The sequence below is a fragment of the Histoplasma capsulatum genome, genomic scaffold (assembly GCF_000149585.1).
Source record: "Histoplasma capsulatum NAm1 scaffold_5 genomic scaffold, whole genome shotgun sequence".
NCBI lineage: Eukaryota > Fungi > Ascomycota > Eurotiomycetes > Onygenales > Ajellomycetaceae > Histoplasma > Histoplasma mississippiense.
In genome coordinates this window covers 1,345,722-1,358,402 of record NW_001813978.1, presented here as the reverse complement: position 1 = coordinate 1,358,402, position 12,681 = coordinate 1,345,722, and the positions used below count along the sequence as shown (strand labels likewise).

The following is a 12,681-nucleotide window of genomic DNA, read 5'->3' as shown; positions in this document are numbered from 1 at the left end:
AAAGCCCCCCTATTTGTTCTCCTGATCTCGTTGCCCCGACAACACACCCAATGATCGTCTCTTCACAACGTTCCTCTTCTCTTTTCACCCACAAATGTGTTTTTGGCCTTGAAGGGTTTGCCCAGCAGATAGGCAGGATCTCCCAGCAGCAAAGGTAAGTATACGCAACTTGCTTTTCTTTTCTGTTCTTTCATTTTCATTTTCGTTTTCATTTTTTTCATTTCATTTTCTTGTTTTTGTTTGGGTTATCTTTCTTTTCCTTTTTTGTTGGTTGTTTATTGTCTGCCATTCGAACGTGAAATAAAACACAAACACGGCGTGAATGGCACACGTAAGTTGAGATTCAAGAGATTATTATTTTTTTTCGGCTTCAATATCTGTGGCTTCCGTTTGGTTTTTGTCTCCCCCTATATTTATTTACTATATTATTATACACCTTTCCCTTTCACCGTCGAAATTGGCGGCAAACACATCCATTGCGTTCCTCCACACCCCACCAACTCGATAAGTTCCCTATTGAGTAGGCATGAGCGTTCGCGTCATCGCACGAATCCGGCCCCTTCTCAAATCGGAGAAGGAAAGCGATATCATCGTCCGCTCCGGAACGGCGGCCATCCCTGCTATAACGAATACGCGGCCCCCAGCGGCTTCATTGCCACAGCAGCAGTTGTGCTCTTCCAAAAGTGATGGGAAATCGACGACAACAACGGCATTGAAGGGCAAAAGGCAGAAAGATGGGGCGAATGCGGCTCTAGCGCTGGATCGAGATAATCTGGTGCGCATTCCAAATCCAAAGAATGAAGGGGAGGAATATAGCTTTCAGTTCAATGGGGTGTACGGGCCGGAAGTATCGCAGCAGGAGATTTTTGATGGCGAGGGTGAGTTTTTGTCCCCTCTAGTTTCTCCGCTTCCAGGGACCTGTCTTGCCTTTTTTTTTTTTTTTTTTTTTTTTTTTTTTTTTTTTTTGGTTATGGAGAGCAACCCCTGGAGGAGGAGGACGAGGAGTGCTCAAGCTCAAGTTGGGAAGCTAACAGCAGCAAACATTCAGTTGCTCCAACGATAAAACATCTTTTCAACGGTTTTGATGTGACGATATTCGCTTACGGGGTTACGGGAACTGGCAAAACACATACAATGCGTGGCGGGAAAAGTCTCCAGGATAGAGGTGTCATTCCACGACTCTTGAGTGGCATTTATAGACGGAGTCGTAAGGTTGAAAGGGATAGCCAGGGCGCCACTAAGGTGGATGTGGTCATGAGCTACTACGAGATATATAATGACAAGGTGTTCGATCTTTTTGAGCCACCAGAGAAGAGAACGCCTGCGGGTCTGCCCTTGCGGGATGCAGGTGGAAAGACTGTAGTAGTTGGGCTGACTGAGCGGCCATGCACGAGCTTGAAAGAATTTGAAACGTTGTATGATCATGCCAATGTGAATAGGTCAACTTCAGCAACGAAGGTGGGAGAAATCAGCCAGACAAATATCACCAAAGTAGTCATTACTAACAGGGGATAATATAATAGCTCAACGCCCATTCGTCGAGGTCTCATGCAATCCTCTGCGTTAAGCTAGTTGTTACAACTGCTGAGCAGACCCGCGTGAGCCTTGCGTCATGCATTGATCTTGCTGGATCCGAAGATAATCGTCGAACTGACAATGATAAGGAGCGCATGGTAGAATCTGCTAGTATAAACAAAAGCCTATTTGTGCTTGCTCAATGCGTCGAAGCAATCAGCAAAAAGCAATCCCGAATCCCCTACCGTGAATCGAAAATGACGAGAATACTGTCTTTGGGCCAAAACAATGGACTAACCATCATGATTTTGAATCTCGCTCCGATACGCTCATATCATCTTGATACGCTCAGTTCGCTTAACTTTGCGAACCGTACGAAGAAGATAGAAGTACGAGAAATCGAAAACGAGCCCATGTTCAAGGGGCCTCCACGGCCAACCGTTCGGGGATCCGGGACAACTGGGCCCGTAATACACCGCCAACCTTTACGGCCTCTCACGGCTTCGATCAACGCAAATATAGTACTACCGACTGCGACGGATTCCTCAAAACCAGCAGAATCCAAACCTGTTAAGGCGTTCTCTGTGTACTCTGACAAGCTACAGTCGAAGCCACCTTCCAACGTCAAACGGTTTGTCCCTTCGAGGCGATCATCGCCGTTGAAACTTAGAGCTGATGCAATTGGTGTCGACACATTTCGACCATCGAAAGTGTTTCGGCCTGTAGATGCTAGCTCACATGCTCTAGAGGGCATATCTACGGCAAAGATAGAAGAAATGGTGGAACGAAAGGTTGAGGCAGTTCTCGCCGCCCGAGCATTGAATGAAGCTGGGAAGCAACAACGTGACAGCGACCATTCTTCTAACAATGAACTCAATGAGCAAGTGCAACGCCGACTCGAATTACTTGAGCAAAGGATTGAAGGGAAAGCGGACGCGAGAGCGGAAGGGTTATCCTACCTCTTGATGGGAAAGCAGCACCAGTCAAGAGGGGAGGATTCATCAGCTCTAAGAATGTATCAGTTGGCTCAACCATTTTTCCCTTGCAACGAAAAACTGGACACTAAAATAAGAGCATTGAAAGAGAAGTTGGTGATATGCAAGGGACAGGTGCCGCTGTCGTTTCCAATGTCAGCAGAGAACTGTGATACAGGGCCGGAAACGAAGCGTCCAAAAAAACGAAAGAGATATGCGAAAGATGAAAGTTTCAATTCTGCAGATCATGTTGGCGATGTCAGTGACTCCCAACCATCCGATCCGAATGAGCAATTCAGTGATGAAGAAATAGCCTATCCGTATACCCAGCCGTCAAAAAGACCTGTGGCGCCTAATAATGGCAAATCTCGAAAGCCGTCATCTGTCCCCTTACCATATCAAACACTAACTAAAAGAGATGCAAGCGTTACTGCTGACGAACCAACCGATGTGAAACATACCCCACGCACCCGTCACATTATTTCAACAATAAATACCAGGAACGTCGATCAGATAAAGCTGTTGCGGGGCGTTGGGATAAAGAAAGCCGAGGCCATCGTTGACTGTCTATGTGAAATGGATACACGGTATGCCCAGGAGAGTCATGAAAACAACGCCAGCGATATCGTGCAGATACGAAGTTTAGCAGAGCTTGGGAAGTTGAAAGGGGTTGGTGCGAAAACAGTGGAGAATATGAGGAACGCGATTTAAGCGATATTCCGGTCTCTCTGATTGATTGCCATAAAGCGCCGATGACTGAGCTGTTATGTTGGAAACGGTCAGCTGTGTGCGGGGGTGCTGGAAGGGATGTTTTGGAGGGTGGCAGATGTCTTCAACTTACTTTATTTCTTTGGTTCCTATTATTTCGACTCCACAACTTGTCACCGTTTTTTTTCCTTTATTGTCCTTGCTTTGCATCTCATCGCTTCAGGTGCATATTTCCAACTATTTTTGTTATCATTGTCGGCTATCAAGCAAGGCGTATTTGGAGTTTATGCCATTATTTGATATATGGTTTTACTTTTCTTTTGAAATGATACCAGTTTTGTTCTTGTTATTTACTTGGATTTTCTGCATCTATCAACGCTTCTATTGGGTGATTGTTCTTGATCTTGGGAGGAAATATTGAGCATCCAAAACGTTACTACCGCACCAAGCCGGCGACGCACCAATTTCCAATCATAAATCATTCAGCTCAAGAACGGAAATTGGATGATGGAAAGCCGGCAAACAAAATAGAATGAGAGAAAGGCTAACTAACAAGCAGTGTATCCCCATCAATTACCAACCAGTCCCCCGTCATGAGTCTACTGGCACCGCTCAACAAAAAATGACTACACCGGTTCACCAACCGTTCCAGCATATTCTCCGACTCCCCAGTCCTCCTCAGACCCTTCTCTCAAACGTTTATTCCACCATTGATGTCAGAATGTGCCCTGGGCACAATGAATTAACTCTAGTCCTCTTGTCAGGCTCCTTTCTTTCTAGTTGGATAGCCGCTACCTTGGATGAGGTATACACTAGTGCGTTAAGCCCCTTGATGGTTACAAGCCTGCTCATACTTGCCGCCAGCATGATTAAGCCGACACATTCATATTCCATCATCTTCCTTGCAACCACCTGCACTGTCATGAAGAGGCCCATATCCATGGTTTTTGTCACATTTTCGGGTGAGTAGTCAATAGCATTGGTGGCTTGGAAGATTCTGGCCGTTGCCACGAGGCAGTCAAGGCGCCGGCTGCGGGACGCGACTCCGCTTATGGTGAACGTCGCACGTCGAGTTGATGGAGTGCAGGGAGCCGACGTGCTCACGGCTGGCTAGACCTAGGGTGGCTAGGAACTCCGCGTCAGGACTTCGGAGATGGCCGATGTAACGGACTTAGGTTGGCAAAGTAGAATTAGATTCTAGAGCCAGAGGGGTTTCGTTTTTCTATAGAGATTGGGAATATATGTGATATTCCAGATGATCGCTTTACTAAAGCTGTAAGCCTCGCTGCCTGCTCCAGCTTCGGGCCATCGCTTCTTCCATACAGAGTCCCAACACTCTGCCGTCCCCGGGGACAATATCCAGGTTTACCCCTGACGCTGAATTGGCGCCATGGGAGAGTAGCGGACTCCATATATTGGTTTTTGTGAAAGCATTTGAAAACTTCTGGACATTTTTATTTGCCAGCAGTAGATAGGGAGAATGGATTTTGTGATTCCGATTGTAAGCTATTGTTCTATGCAGATTGGGGACAAAAATCTTGACATTGTCTGGTTCATCCTGGCTGAGAGGGGCTAACCATGTCTTCACATAGTTCTGGAAACGTTCAAGCATATGGAGAGAAAAATCTGCCACGGAATATGGAATGCCAGCACATATGTATATGCGACATGTAACTTATTAATGGAAAGTACAGTACATAACATGCATCACCGCTGGAAATTGGTTGGTTGGGATGTATGACGTCACATATACAGCTCATGTTGTCCTGCAATAGCCGCTGATTTGCAATTTTGGTAGTGATGATTTGTCAATACAATTCGCATAAAAACTAGTCCGAAATTGTTAGATTCCCTGTGCTTCTCCTTCATCTGTTATTTTTTCGTCCTCCGACATGCACAGAAGATCAGGAAATAATGGGCCCAAAGTAGCAATTTTCCAACTTCTATTCTCGAGTGACTACTATAGACGACCAAAATGCTAATCCACTCAACTGCACAATCGATCTCAGGAAACAAGGCATTCTGTTTAAGGGAACCTGCGGAAGGTATCCGCAAGTTTATCAATTGGGGCCATCATGAATCCAATGACGCTCTCAAAGGCAGGCTGGTTGGGTGCTGCAGGGTGCAAGCGTGTTGGAACGAACATTTTTGTTCTTTTGAAAGATTTGGAGAGTTCTTCACTATCCTCATTGCTGATAGCATTCTCAAGAGCGGGGAGATTGTCCCCTTCCTCATCTCTCATATGCGCGGACAGATTGTCCATGAGAGAGTTGACTGTCGGCTCGAAGTTTGCATCTGTCGGCTTCATGGATTGGAACTCCATAAGCTGCTCCTTGGTCTAATTTTTTTTTTTTTTTTTATCTTGGTATTAGCATTCTTTGGCGTCCTCATTTTGTGACATAGCTAGGGATTCTGAAACATTATCCCTCCATTCACGTACCTTCTGATGCCGCTCGCGATCCTTCTCTACCCGCTCCTTACCATCTGCTAAATGTTTTTCCAAAGCCGGATAAAGCAGAAGCTCCTCAGCTGCAGAATGGCGAGCCAACTCCCATACAAACTGGTTTTGAAACCTAGTTTTGATAATATCATTATCGGCATTGACTATCTGGTTATGGAATGCCTCCAGCTCTTTGTGGTCTTTTGTGACCGAATCAGATATAGAAACCATGGCGACGGGGGTGGTATGCGATAGATAGATAAACTGCAAGGTCAAAACGATACAGGAGATAACCAGCTCTAGTCGAAGGTTAGCTTTTAAGGGTTCGATGTCATTATTATAGATAGGATTTAAATAGCATTCGGCTTGCTGGGAGGGATGATGTAACTAGGGTATGACATAGTTGACCACGTTATTCGATGGTGAATCTTTCTTGATGATGCAATGTTTCCAAGTTAGGACTCCCTCTTCAGTTCTTGTATGTACAGTACCATAGACCGCTCGCCAATGCGCAAGATCCTTTTAAGTCAATATGCCAAAGCGGTTATTTCGCAGGCAGCAGAAAATAGAGTTGACAAGCCCATCCGTATCAGTGGTGTCCCAGGCCTTAGAATTGGGAATGACATTGAAGGAGAAATCATCTCTTAATTGAACAAGCAGCATTTTCCCTTCCCATACCTCAGGCATTGTGCGCAGTACTGGTGTGAAACAATGAATGGCACGCCATTTTGAGATTCTTCACCACTGCTCTATGGTCATTTCCATTCAATATCCATGATCTGTGTCTCAATTTATGCCTCAAGACCGATTCCAGGGCTCCATGAACATAGACCTGCCCTCAAGGGTGGAAAATATCAAACATTGCAGTATCATCTGCATGTCATGCATTGCCCTTTAGGTACTCCATCCCCTCATAGCTGCTTTCATTCCCAATCCGATTACCTTCATATCTGACCTGAATTCGTGCACTGCTTTGTTTTCATATGGCACAGATGGGATCATGTGATTTTTTTTCTACAAGTAAATCCAAGTCCTGGCGCCCACTTCAATGCTCCTACGAAACAAAATTCGAAAAAAGTAACTATAAAGAAACAAATAAAAGTATAAAAAAAATCACTACAATTGGGATGTCCAATTTCAAAATACCAGTAAGACGATGCCCCCCGTGCACCTACTACTAGTTATAGAAAATGGGGTTGTCAAACCCTCCAAACAGCACAAATTAAGGCCACCGTACATCAATCACAACCACCACTAACTCTCCCTTGCTTTGATTCAGCACCTTCTGAAACAACGTCCAACCCATCAGTTCGTTCAACTCCACACATTCTGCCTTGTGCCTACTAGGCCAATGTGTTCTATACACATTTCTATTTAATTTTAAAATCCGTAAGAACTCCAGATCCTCCCATAACCCCTGTCGTTTCTGGACAATATTGCCTGGGGAATTGACACGACAGAGATAACCAACTAGCCTCATCTCCGCGTCCTGCATCCCCAATTTTACTCATAAAAGGATTTGGGCATATTCGTGGACTCTCTGTAACCTCCGGAACCAGTTTCTACGTTCGCGATGGCGGCACCACAGGGCGGCTTTCCTCCTGGAGGCCACCCTCAAGATGAGTATAGTCAACCACAACAATACGCTGAGGAACAACGCGGAAGCGCAGACTCTCCAGCTCAGGCCGATGCGCCGACCCACGGGCAAATTCCTCATGGTGGTAAAAAGAAACGAGCATACGCCGGCCAGGCTTATGAGTTTGGAGCTGGTCCAAACGCTGCCTTGGGGGGTCAGTTACAAGGCGGTGGGGCGTACGGCGGGTATCCTGCCCCTCAACAACCGCACGGTTATCCGCAAACTGTTTATGGGACGGAGCCAGTCCAAACTGCTCCTCAAATGGCTGGCCAGCCGGAACTAGTAGCCGTTGGCGGATATCAAGCTCCAGTCGATCCCTATCCGTCTCAGCCTGTCAATATGAGTCAAGTAACCCAACAGATGGGTCAGATGAGTATGGGTGGTCAGCCAGCAGGACAGCAGATGCCAGTTCAAAGAAGTGTCCCGCTCAATACGCTATATCCTACGGATCTTCTAACACAGCCGTTCAATGTCGCTGAACTAGACTATCCTCCTCCACCAATTGTTTTGCCTCCCAACGTGAGTTGACATCCTCTAGATATGATCGAGGTTTCGGGCTAACCAGTTCCAGACCAGTGTCACCCCTTCTCCAACATCGAATTGCCCTCCAAAATATGTGCGCTCTACTCTAAATGCTGTGCCCACTACGCATTCTCTTTTGAAGAAGTCTCGTCTACCATTTGCGTTGGTTATCCAGCCTTATGCATCGCTGCATGACGCTGAAGATCCGATCCCTATCGTGTCTGATCAAGTAATTTCTCGTTGCCGGCGATGCCGTTCCTATATCAATCCCTTCGTCACGTTTCTTGATCACGGTCATCGCTGGCGTTGCAACATGTGCAACCTTGTCAACGACGTTCCTCAAGCATTCGACTGGGACGCAGCCTCGCAAAAAGCCCTTGACAGATGGCAGAGACCGGAGCTTAACCATGCTATTGTGGAGTTTGTGGCGCCTCAAGAATATATGGTCCGGCCGCCACAGCCTCTCGTTTATTTGTTCCTGATCGATGTCAGTTTCGCATCCGTCACCAGCGGGCTCCTGGCCACCAGCGCGCGTTGCATCCGCGAAAGCCTTGATAGAATACCAAACGCAGATCGTCGAACCAGGCTTGGTTTTGTTGCTGTGGATTCTAGTCTCCATTACTTCACTATACCAAGAGATGGCTCGGAGAATTCAGACCCAGGCATGTTGGTTGTCAGCGATTTGGACGAGCCTTTCCTGCCTATTCCTGGAGATTTGTTAGTCACTCTCACAGAATGCCGCGAAAACATCGAGCTGTTCCTGGATAAACTGCAGGAAATGTTCCAAAATACGCAAAACAATGGTTCATGCATGGGTTCTGCCCTTCGAGCTGGTCATAAACTCATAGGGCCTGTTGGTGGAAAGATAACGGTATTGACAGCATCACTTCCTAATATGGGTTTCGGAAGTCTTGAACTGAGAGAGGATAAGAAAGCGCTTGGAACCAGTAAAGAGAGTTCTTTGCTTCAGACCGGTAACAGCTTCTACAAGAGCTTTGCTGTCGAGTGTTCGAAGCAGCAGATTTCTGTAGATATGTTCCTGTTTTCTTCTCAATACCAGGATGTGGCATCGCTTAGCAATCTTCCCAGATATACCGGCGGCCAAACTTACTTCTACCCTGGTTGGAATGCGGCCCGGAGCGAAGATGCAATCAAATTCGCCAAAGAGCTCTCAGACTATCTTTCGGCAGAAATCGGCCTGGAAGCTGTCTTGCGTGTGCGTGCCACGACTGGTTTGAGAATGAGCACGTTTTATGGCAATTTCTTCAATAGAAGCTCGGATCTCTGTGCTTTCCCGGCATTTCCCCGTGACCAAGCATACGTTGTGGAGGTCGCCATCGATGAAACCGTCACGAAACCAGTGGTTTGCTTGCAGACGGCTGTGCTTCATACAACTTGCAATGGAGAACGAAGAATTAGAGTCATAACATTGGCCCTGCCTACGACACAGTCTCTCGCAGATGTCTATGCTTCGGCAGATCAGTCAGCAATTGTTACCTACTTCAGTCATAAAGCAGTTGAACGTACTCTCGGCAACGGCCTTGAACAAGCCCGGGATGCACTTCAATCCAAAATTGTAGAGCTATTGTCAACATATAGAAAGGAACTTGCAGGCGGAAGTGTCGGTGGTGGAGGGTTGCAGTTCCCCACTAATTTACGAGGATTGCCTGTACTATTCCTGGCACTGATGAAAAACGTAAGAACACATTACACGGCCATCTTACAACAATGAATCATGAACTAACCAAGCCCAAATAGATCGGCTTCCGAAAATCTTCTCAGATTCCCACGGATATGCGATCCGCTGCCCTTTGCCTTCTGTCAACACTGCCACTCCCTCTTCTGACCCAGTACATCTACCCGAAACTATACTCGCTTCACGATATGCCCGACAATGCTGGTGTGCCCGACGAGAATACCGGAGAAATCACGCTGCCACCACCTTGTAACCTATCATCCGAGCGCCTCGTGCCGTATGGCCTCTACCTCATCGACGACGGGCAGACGCAATTCCTCTGGGTCGGCCGTGATGCTGTTCCACAACTGCTTGTGGATGTTTTTGGTGTTGCCGATAAAGCACAGGTGAAGGTTGGGAAGCAATTTTTACCGGAACTTGAGAACGATTTCAGCGAGAGGGTGCGTGCTGTCGTGCAGAAAAGTCGCGATAAACAGTCTCGTGGTGTTGGTAGCATTATCGTTCCCCACCTTTACGTTGTGAAGGAGGAAGGGGAGCCTGGATTGCGACTATGGGCACAAACTATGTTGGTTGAGGACCGGGCTGACCAGGGAGTCAGTTTGCCGCAATGGATGGGATCGTTGCGGGAAAAGGTATGACCTTGATTTTCTTGGTCCTATCCTATCCTATCATGCATAGGGTTGATCTAGTACACATTTGTTTTTGCTTTCATTGTGCTTGTTCTCGGCCTTTGTGGCTTTTCTTCATCCCGTAGCTTCATGTTTTGCTAACGTGTGACATTTTCGGAATTTACAGGTTATACAGTAAAAGGGCACAGGAGAGTGGTTGTGATGTATCACGTTCTAGAGAAAATATGCTTCCCTCGCCCCGTCGTCATATTCTCCAGGTTAATCAATCAATTCATATTCCGCATCTTCGAGAGAGAAAAAATTCCATTTATTTTCGTTGCTAAATCTCATTCAACATTTCCTTCTTCTCACCAAGCTGTAAACAAAATGAAGAAGAATAATTTTTCTCCAGCACGTATATAACCTGCCTAGAAGAGTATACAGAAAAGAAGGCATGGATAACCATTAGCTCTGAACCTTTTTCTTTCCATAACTAGACAAAAACATTTATGTCATGGCACTCCATATATGTATTTGCCCCCGAGTAACCCAGACACCCGCAATGAAACATGTCTAGAATTACCTTTTTTTCATATTTATATGAAATGATAAAAATTAGCAGGGGAGCTTTAGGAATGGATACAGAGTACGGCTGCGCTGGTGCAAAAAAAAAAAAAAAAAAAAAAAAAAAATCCGAAAGAAAATCATATAAACAGGGTCTTGCCGCGACTCGAACGCGGGGCCTCTCGCATATCAGATTAAGTGCACTTAATCGGGCAAACCCGAAGCGAGAATCATACCACTAGACCACAAGACCATCAACTAGTGCAAGCATTGGGAGCTTTTTGACATTTCAACAGGGAATCTAACCAGCTCGTAGCCAGCCCCTTTCCGTATCTCAAACAGGACCTCAACATCTAGCAAGGTGAAGCCAGGCAATTGAAACCGGATGACAAAGGACTATTTCAGGCTTCATGAGGTCTCATAACCCTCTAGCTACCTCGAGCATATATATATATATATATCACAACCTCCTTGGAAATTCCGCGCTTATAGGCTAGATACTTGAGCACAACGTCTCCGAAGCAAGAAATGCTGATTCAATCTTATCACTCTCTTGAAATAAACAACACGGACGAGCTGCTGGAGGAATCCTGACATGGCTTCAGAAATGTCTCCTCTCTCATTTGCGCAGTAACAAGCGGGAGATTCCATGTAGGTAAGTTAAAATACTACCCCTTAAAAATCCAGGGCCATGGAAGAGCATTTAAGGGTAGAGCATCGATTTTGATCCGCCGCTCTTTTCCTCTTTCACTTCAATAAGATATTTCACTTGTGAAATGAGCCGTGCGTAGAATCTTTATACATGCCTGATTAAGGAAGGGGGAGATGGGGAATTTATACATGCATCGATGAAACGTTGTCAGTGGATTTATTTAATTATTTATGGAGGGGTGAATTTTTAACATTTGACAAGTTGATGCATTTTCTAATATTTCTGAATGACCACCACCAGCGAAGCTCAACATTGTCTTGGTCATTGGGTGCCGATGAATATCAACTAGCATCAGGGGAAGGAAGCTTTTTCTGCCACATTAGTAGCTTAATTCATTCTCTTTGTTTTTACTTCATTTTGATTTTATTTATTTGCTTATAACATGATAAATAGATAAATCCCTAGAACACAAGGAAGGCTAGCCAAATACTTGTTATTTGTACACATATATCTTTGAGTGGCGTATATAAGATCAATGTTTCAACATATACTTATCACATTGAAGTGAGATGATGGGGTAATGAAAAGAAAAAAGAGATGATTCAACGATGGGGCTGATCAGGAGCTGCAATGCACACAGTGGTACCGTGAGATCCTTTGAAACTACACCAGCTATCTTCTCAGAAATAAGAAAATAAGAATCCAGATGGTCCAGGGTCGCTGCGAAATCTCGGTGGACTAGATTCTGAAGGGCTTAGCAGTAAGCTGAAACACATGTCAATTAATATCCATGGCGTTCACTAAAAGAAGCTTGAGCAAAGGAAAAGGGAAAGTCCGTTGGAAAACTTCTCCTTCCTTGAGCACTCGGCAATGTTGCATGGTTAGAGAGGTTTGAGAAGTATCGAAGTATTTTCGCAACCGCTTCTTTCTCTTCTCTCCGCCGCAGCAGCTCCGGCCTTTAGAGATTGAAAATAATAATAAGTAGATTGAATAACTGGGCGGCTAAAACCAGCAGCTTGGTTCAGAATTCTTTTCTCGCTCCCGTCCTTGTTGCATATGGGAAGTCCGGACGATATTTTAGATCGCTGGGGAGATAAGACCCTGTTGATCTAAATGTTATAATAATTGTCTGATAAGGTAATATTTGGTGGGGAACTTCACCAGAATAGTACGCGATTTATCCTGTTTCATGAGGTTCTCGATTGACTTATGCCCCTCTCCTCCACTGGCCTTGGGAATCTGCCATTGGGCCAATCGCCAGCTAGACCGTCGGGTGATCCACGAATCGAATGGAATGACAGCAGTTTGATTTGGGCAGGAAATATATATATATATATATATATATATATATATATATATATTTTTT

General features: G+C 45.4%; 4 protein-coding genes and 1 non-coding gene across 5 annotated transcripts; 2 read left to right on the top strand and 3 right to left on the bottom strand.

Moving 5' to 3' along the window:
- Positions 1 to 526: 526 nt before the first annotated feature.
- On the top strand, positions 527 to 3,200 carry HCAG_05255 (hypothetical protein; the record flags this gene model as incomplete). The annotated part of the gene is made up of 3 exons (XM_001539738.1): positions 527 to 878; positions 1,049 to 1,458; positions 1,524 to 3,200. 3 exons carry the CDS (start codon positions 527 to 529, stop codon positions 3,198 to 3,200), a joined length of 2,439 nt encoding a protein of 812 aa, XP_001539788.1.
- Positions 3,201 to 3,896: 696 nt separating this feature from the next.
- HCAG_05254 (predicted protein) lies at positions 3,897 to 4,809 on the bottom strand (the record flags this gene model as incomplete). The annotated part of the gene is made up of 3 exons (XM_001539737.1): positions 3,897 to 4,227; positions 4,265 to 4,367; positions 4,521 to 4,809. The coding sequence occupies 3 exons, from the start codon at positions 4,807 to 4,809 to the stop codon at positions 3,897 to 3,899; spliced, it is 723 nt and encodes a 240-aa protein (XP_001539787.1).
- A 414-nt stretch (positions 4,810 to 5,223) lies between these two features.
- On the bottom strand, positions 5,224 to 6,324 carry HCAG_05253 (predicted protein; the record flags this gene model as incomplete). Its single annotated transcript, XM_001539736.1, has 3 exons — positions 5,224 to 5,535; positions 5,638 to 5,934; positions 6,316 to 6,324. 3 exons carry the CDS (start codon positions 6,322 to 6,324, stop codon positions 5,224 to 5,226), a joined length of 618 nt encoding a protein of 205 aa, XP_001539786.1.
- Positions 6,325 to 7,210: 886 nt separating this feature from the next.
- On the top strand, positions 7,211 to 10,298 carry HCAG_05252 (conserved hypothetical protein; the record flags this gene model as incomplete). The annotated part of the gene is made up of 4 exons (XM_001539735.1): positions 7,211 to 7,792; positions 7,845 to 9,491; positions 9,554 to 10,123; positions 10,296 to 10,298. 4 exons carry the CDS (start codon positions 7,211 to 7,213, stop codon positions 10,296 to 10,298), a joined length of 2,802 nt encoding a protein of 933 aa, XP_001539785.1.
- Positions 10,299 to 10,814: 516 nt separating this feature from the next.
- HCAG_09352 lies at positions 10,815 to 10,916 on the bottom strand. The gene has a single exon. It is a non-coding gene; the product is annotated as a tRNA-Pro (tRNA).
- Positions 10,917 to 12,681: the final 1,765 nt, after the last annotated feature.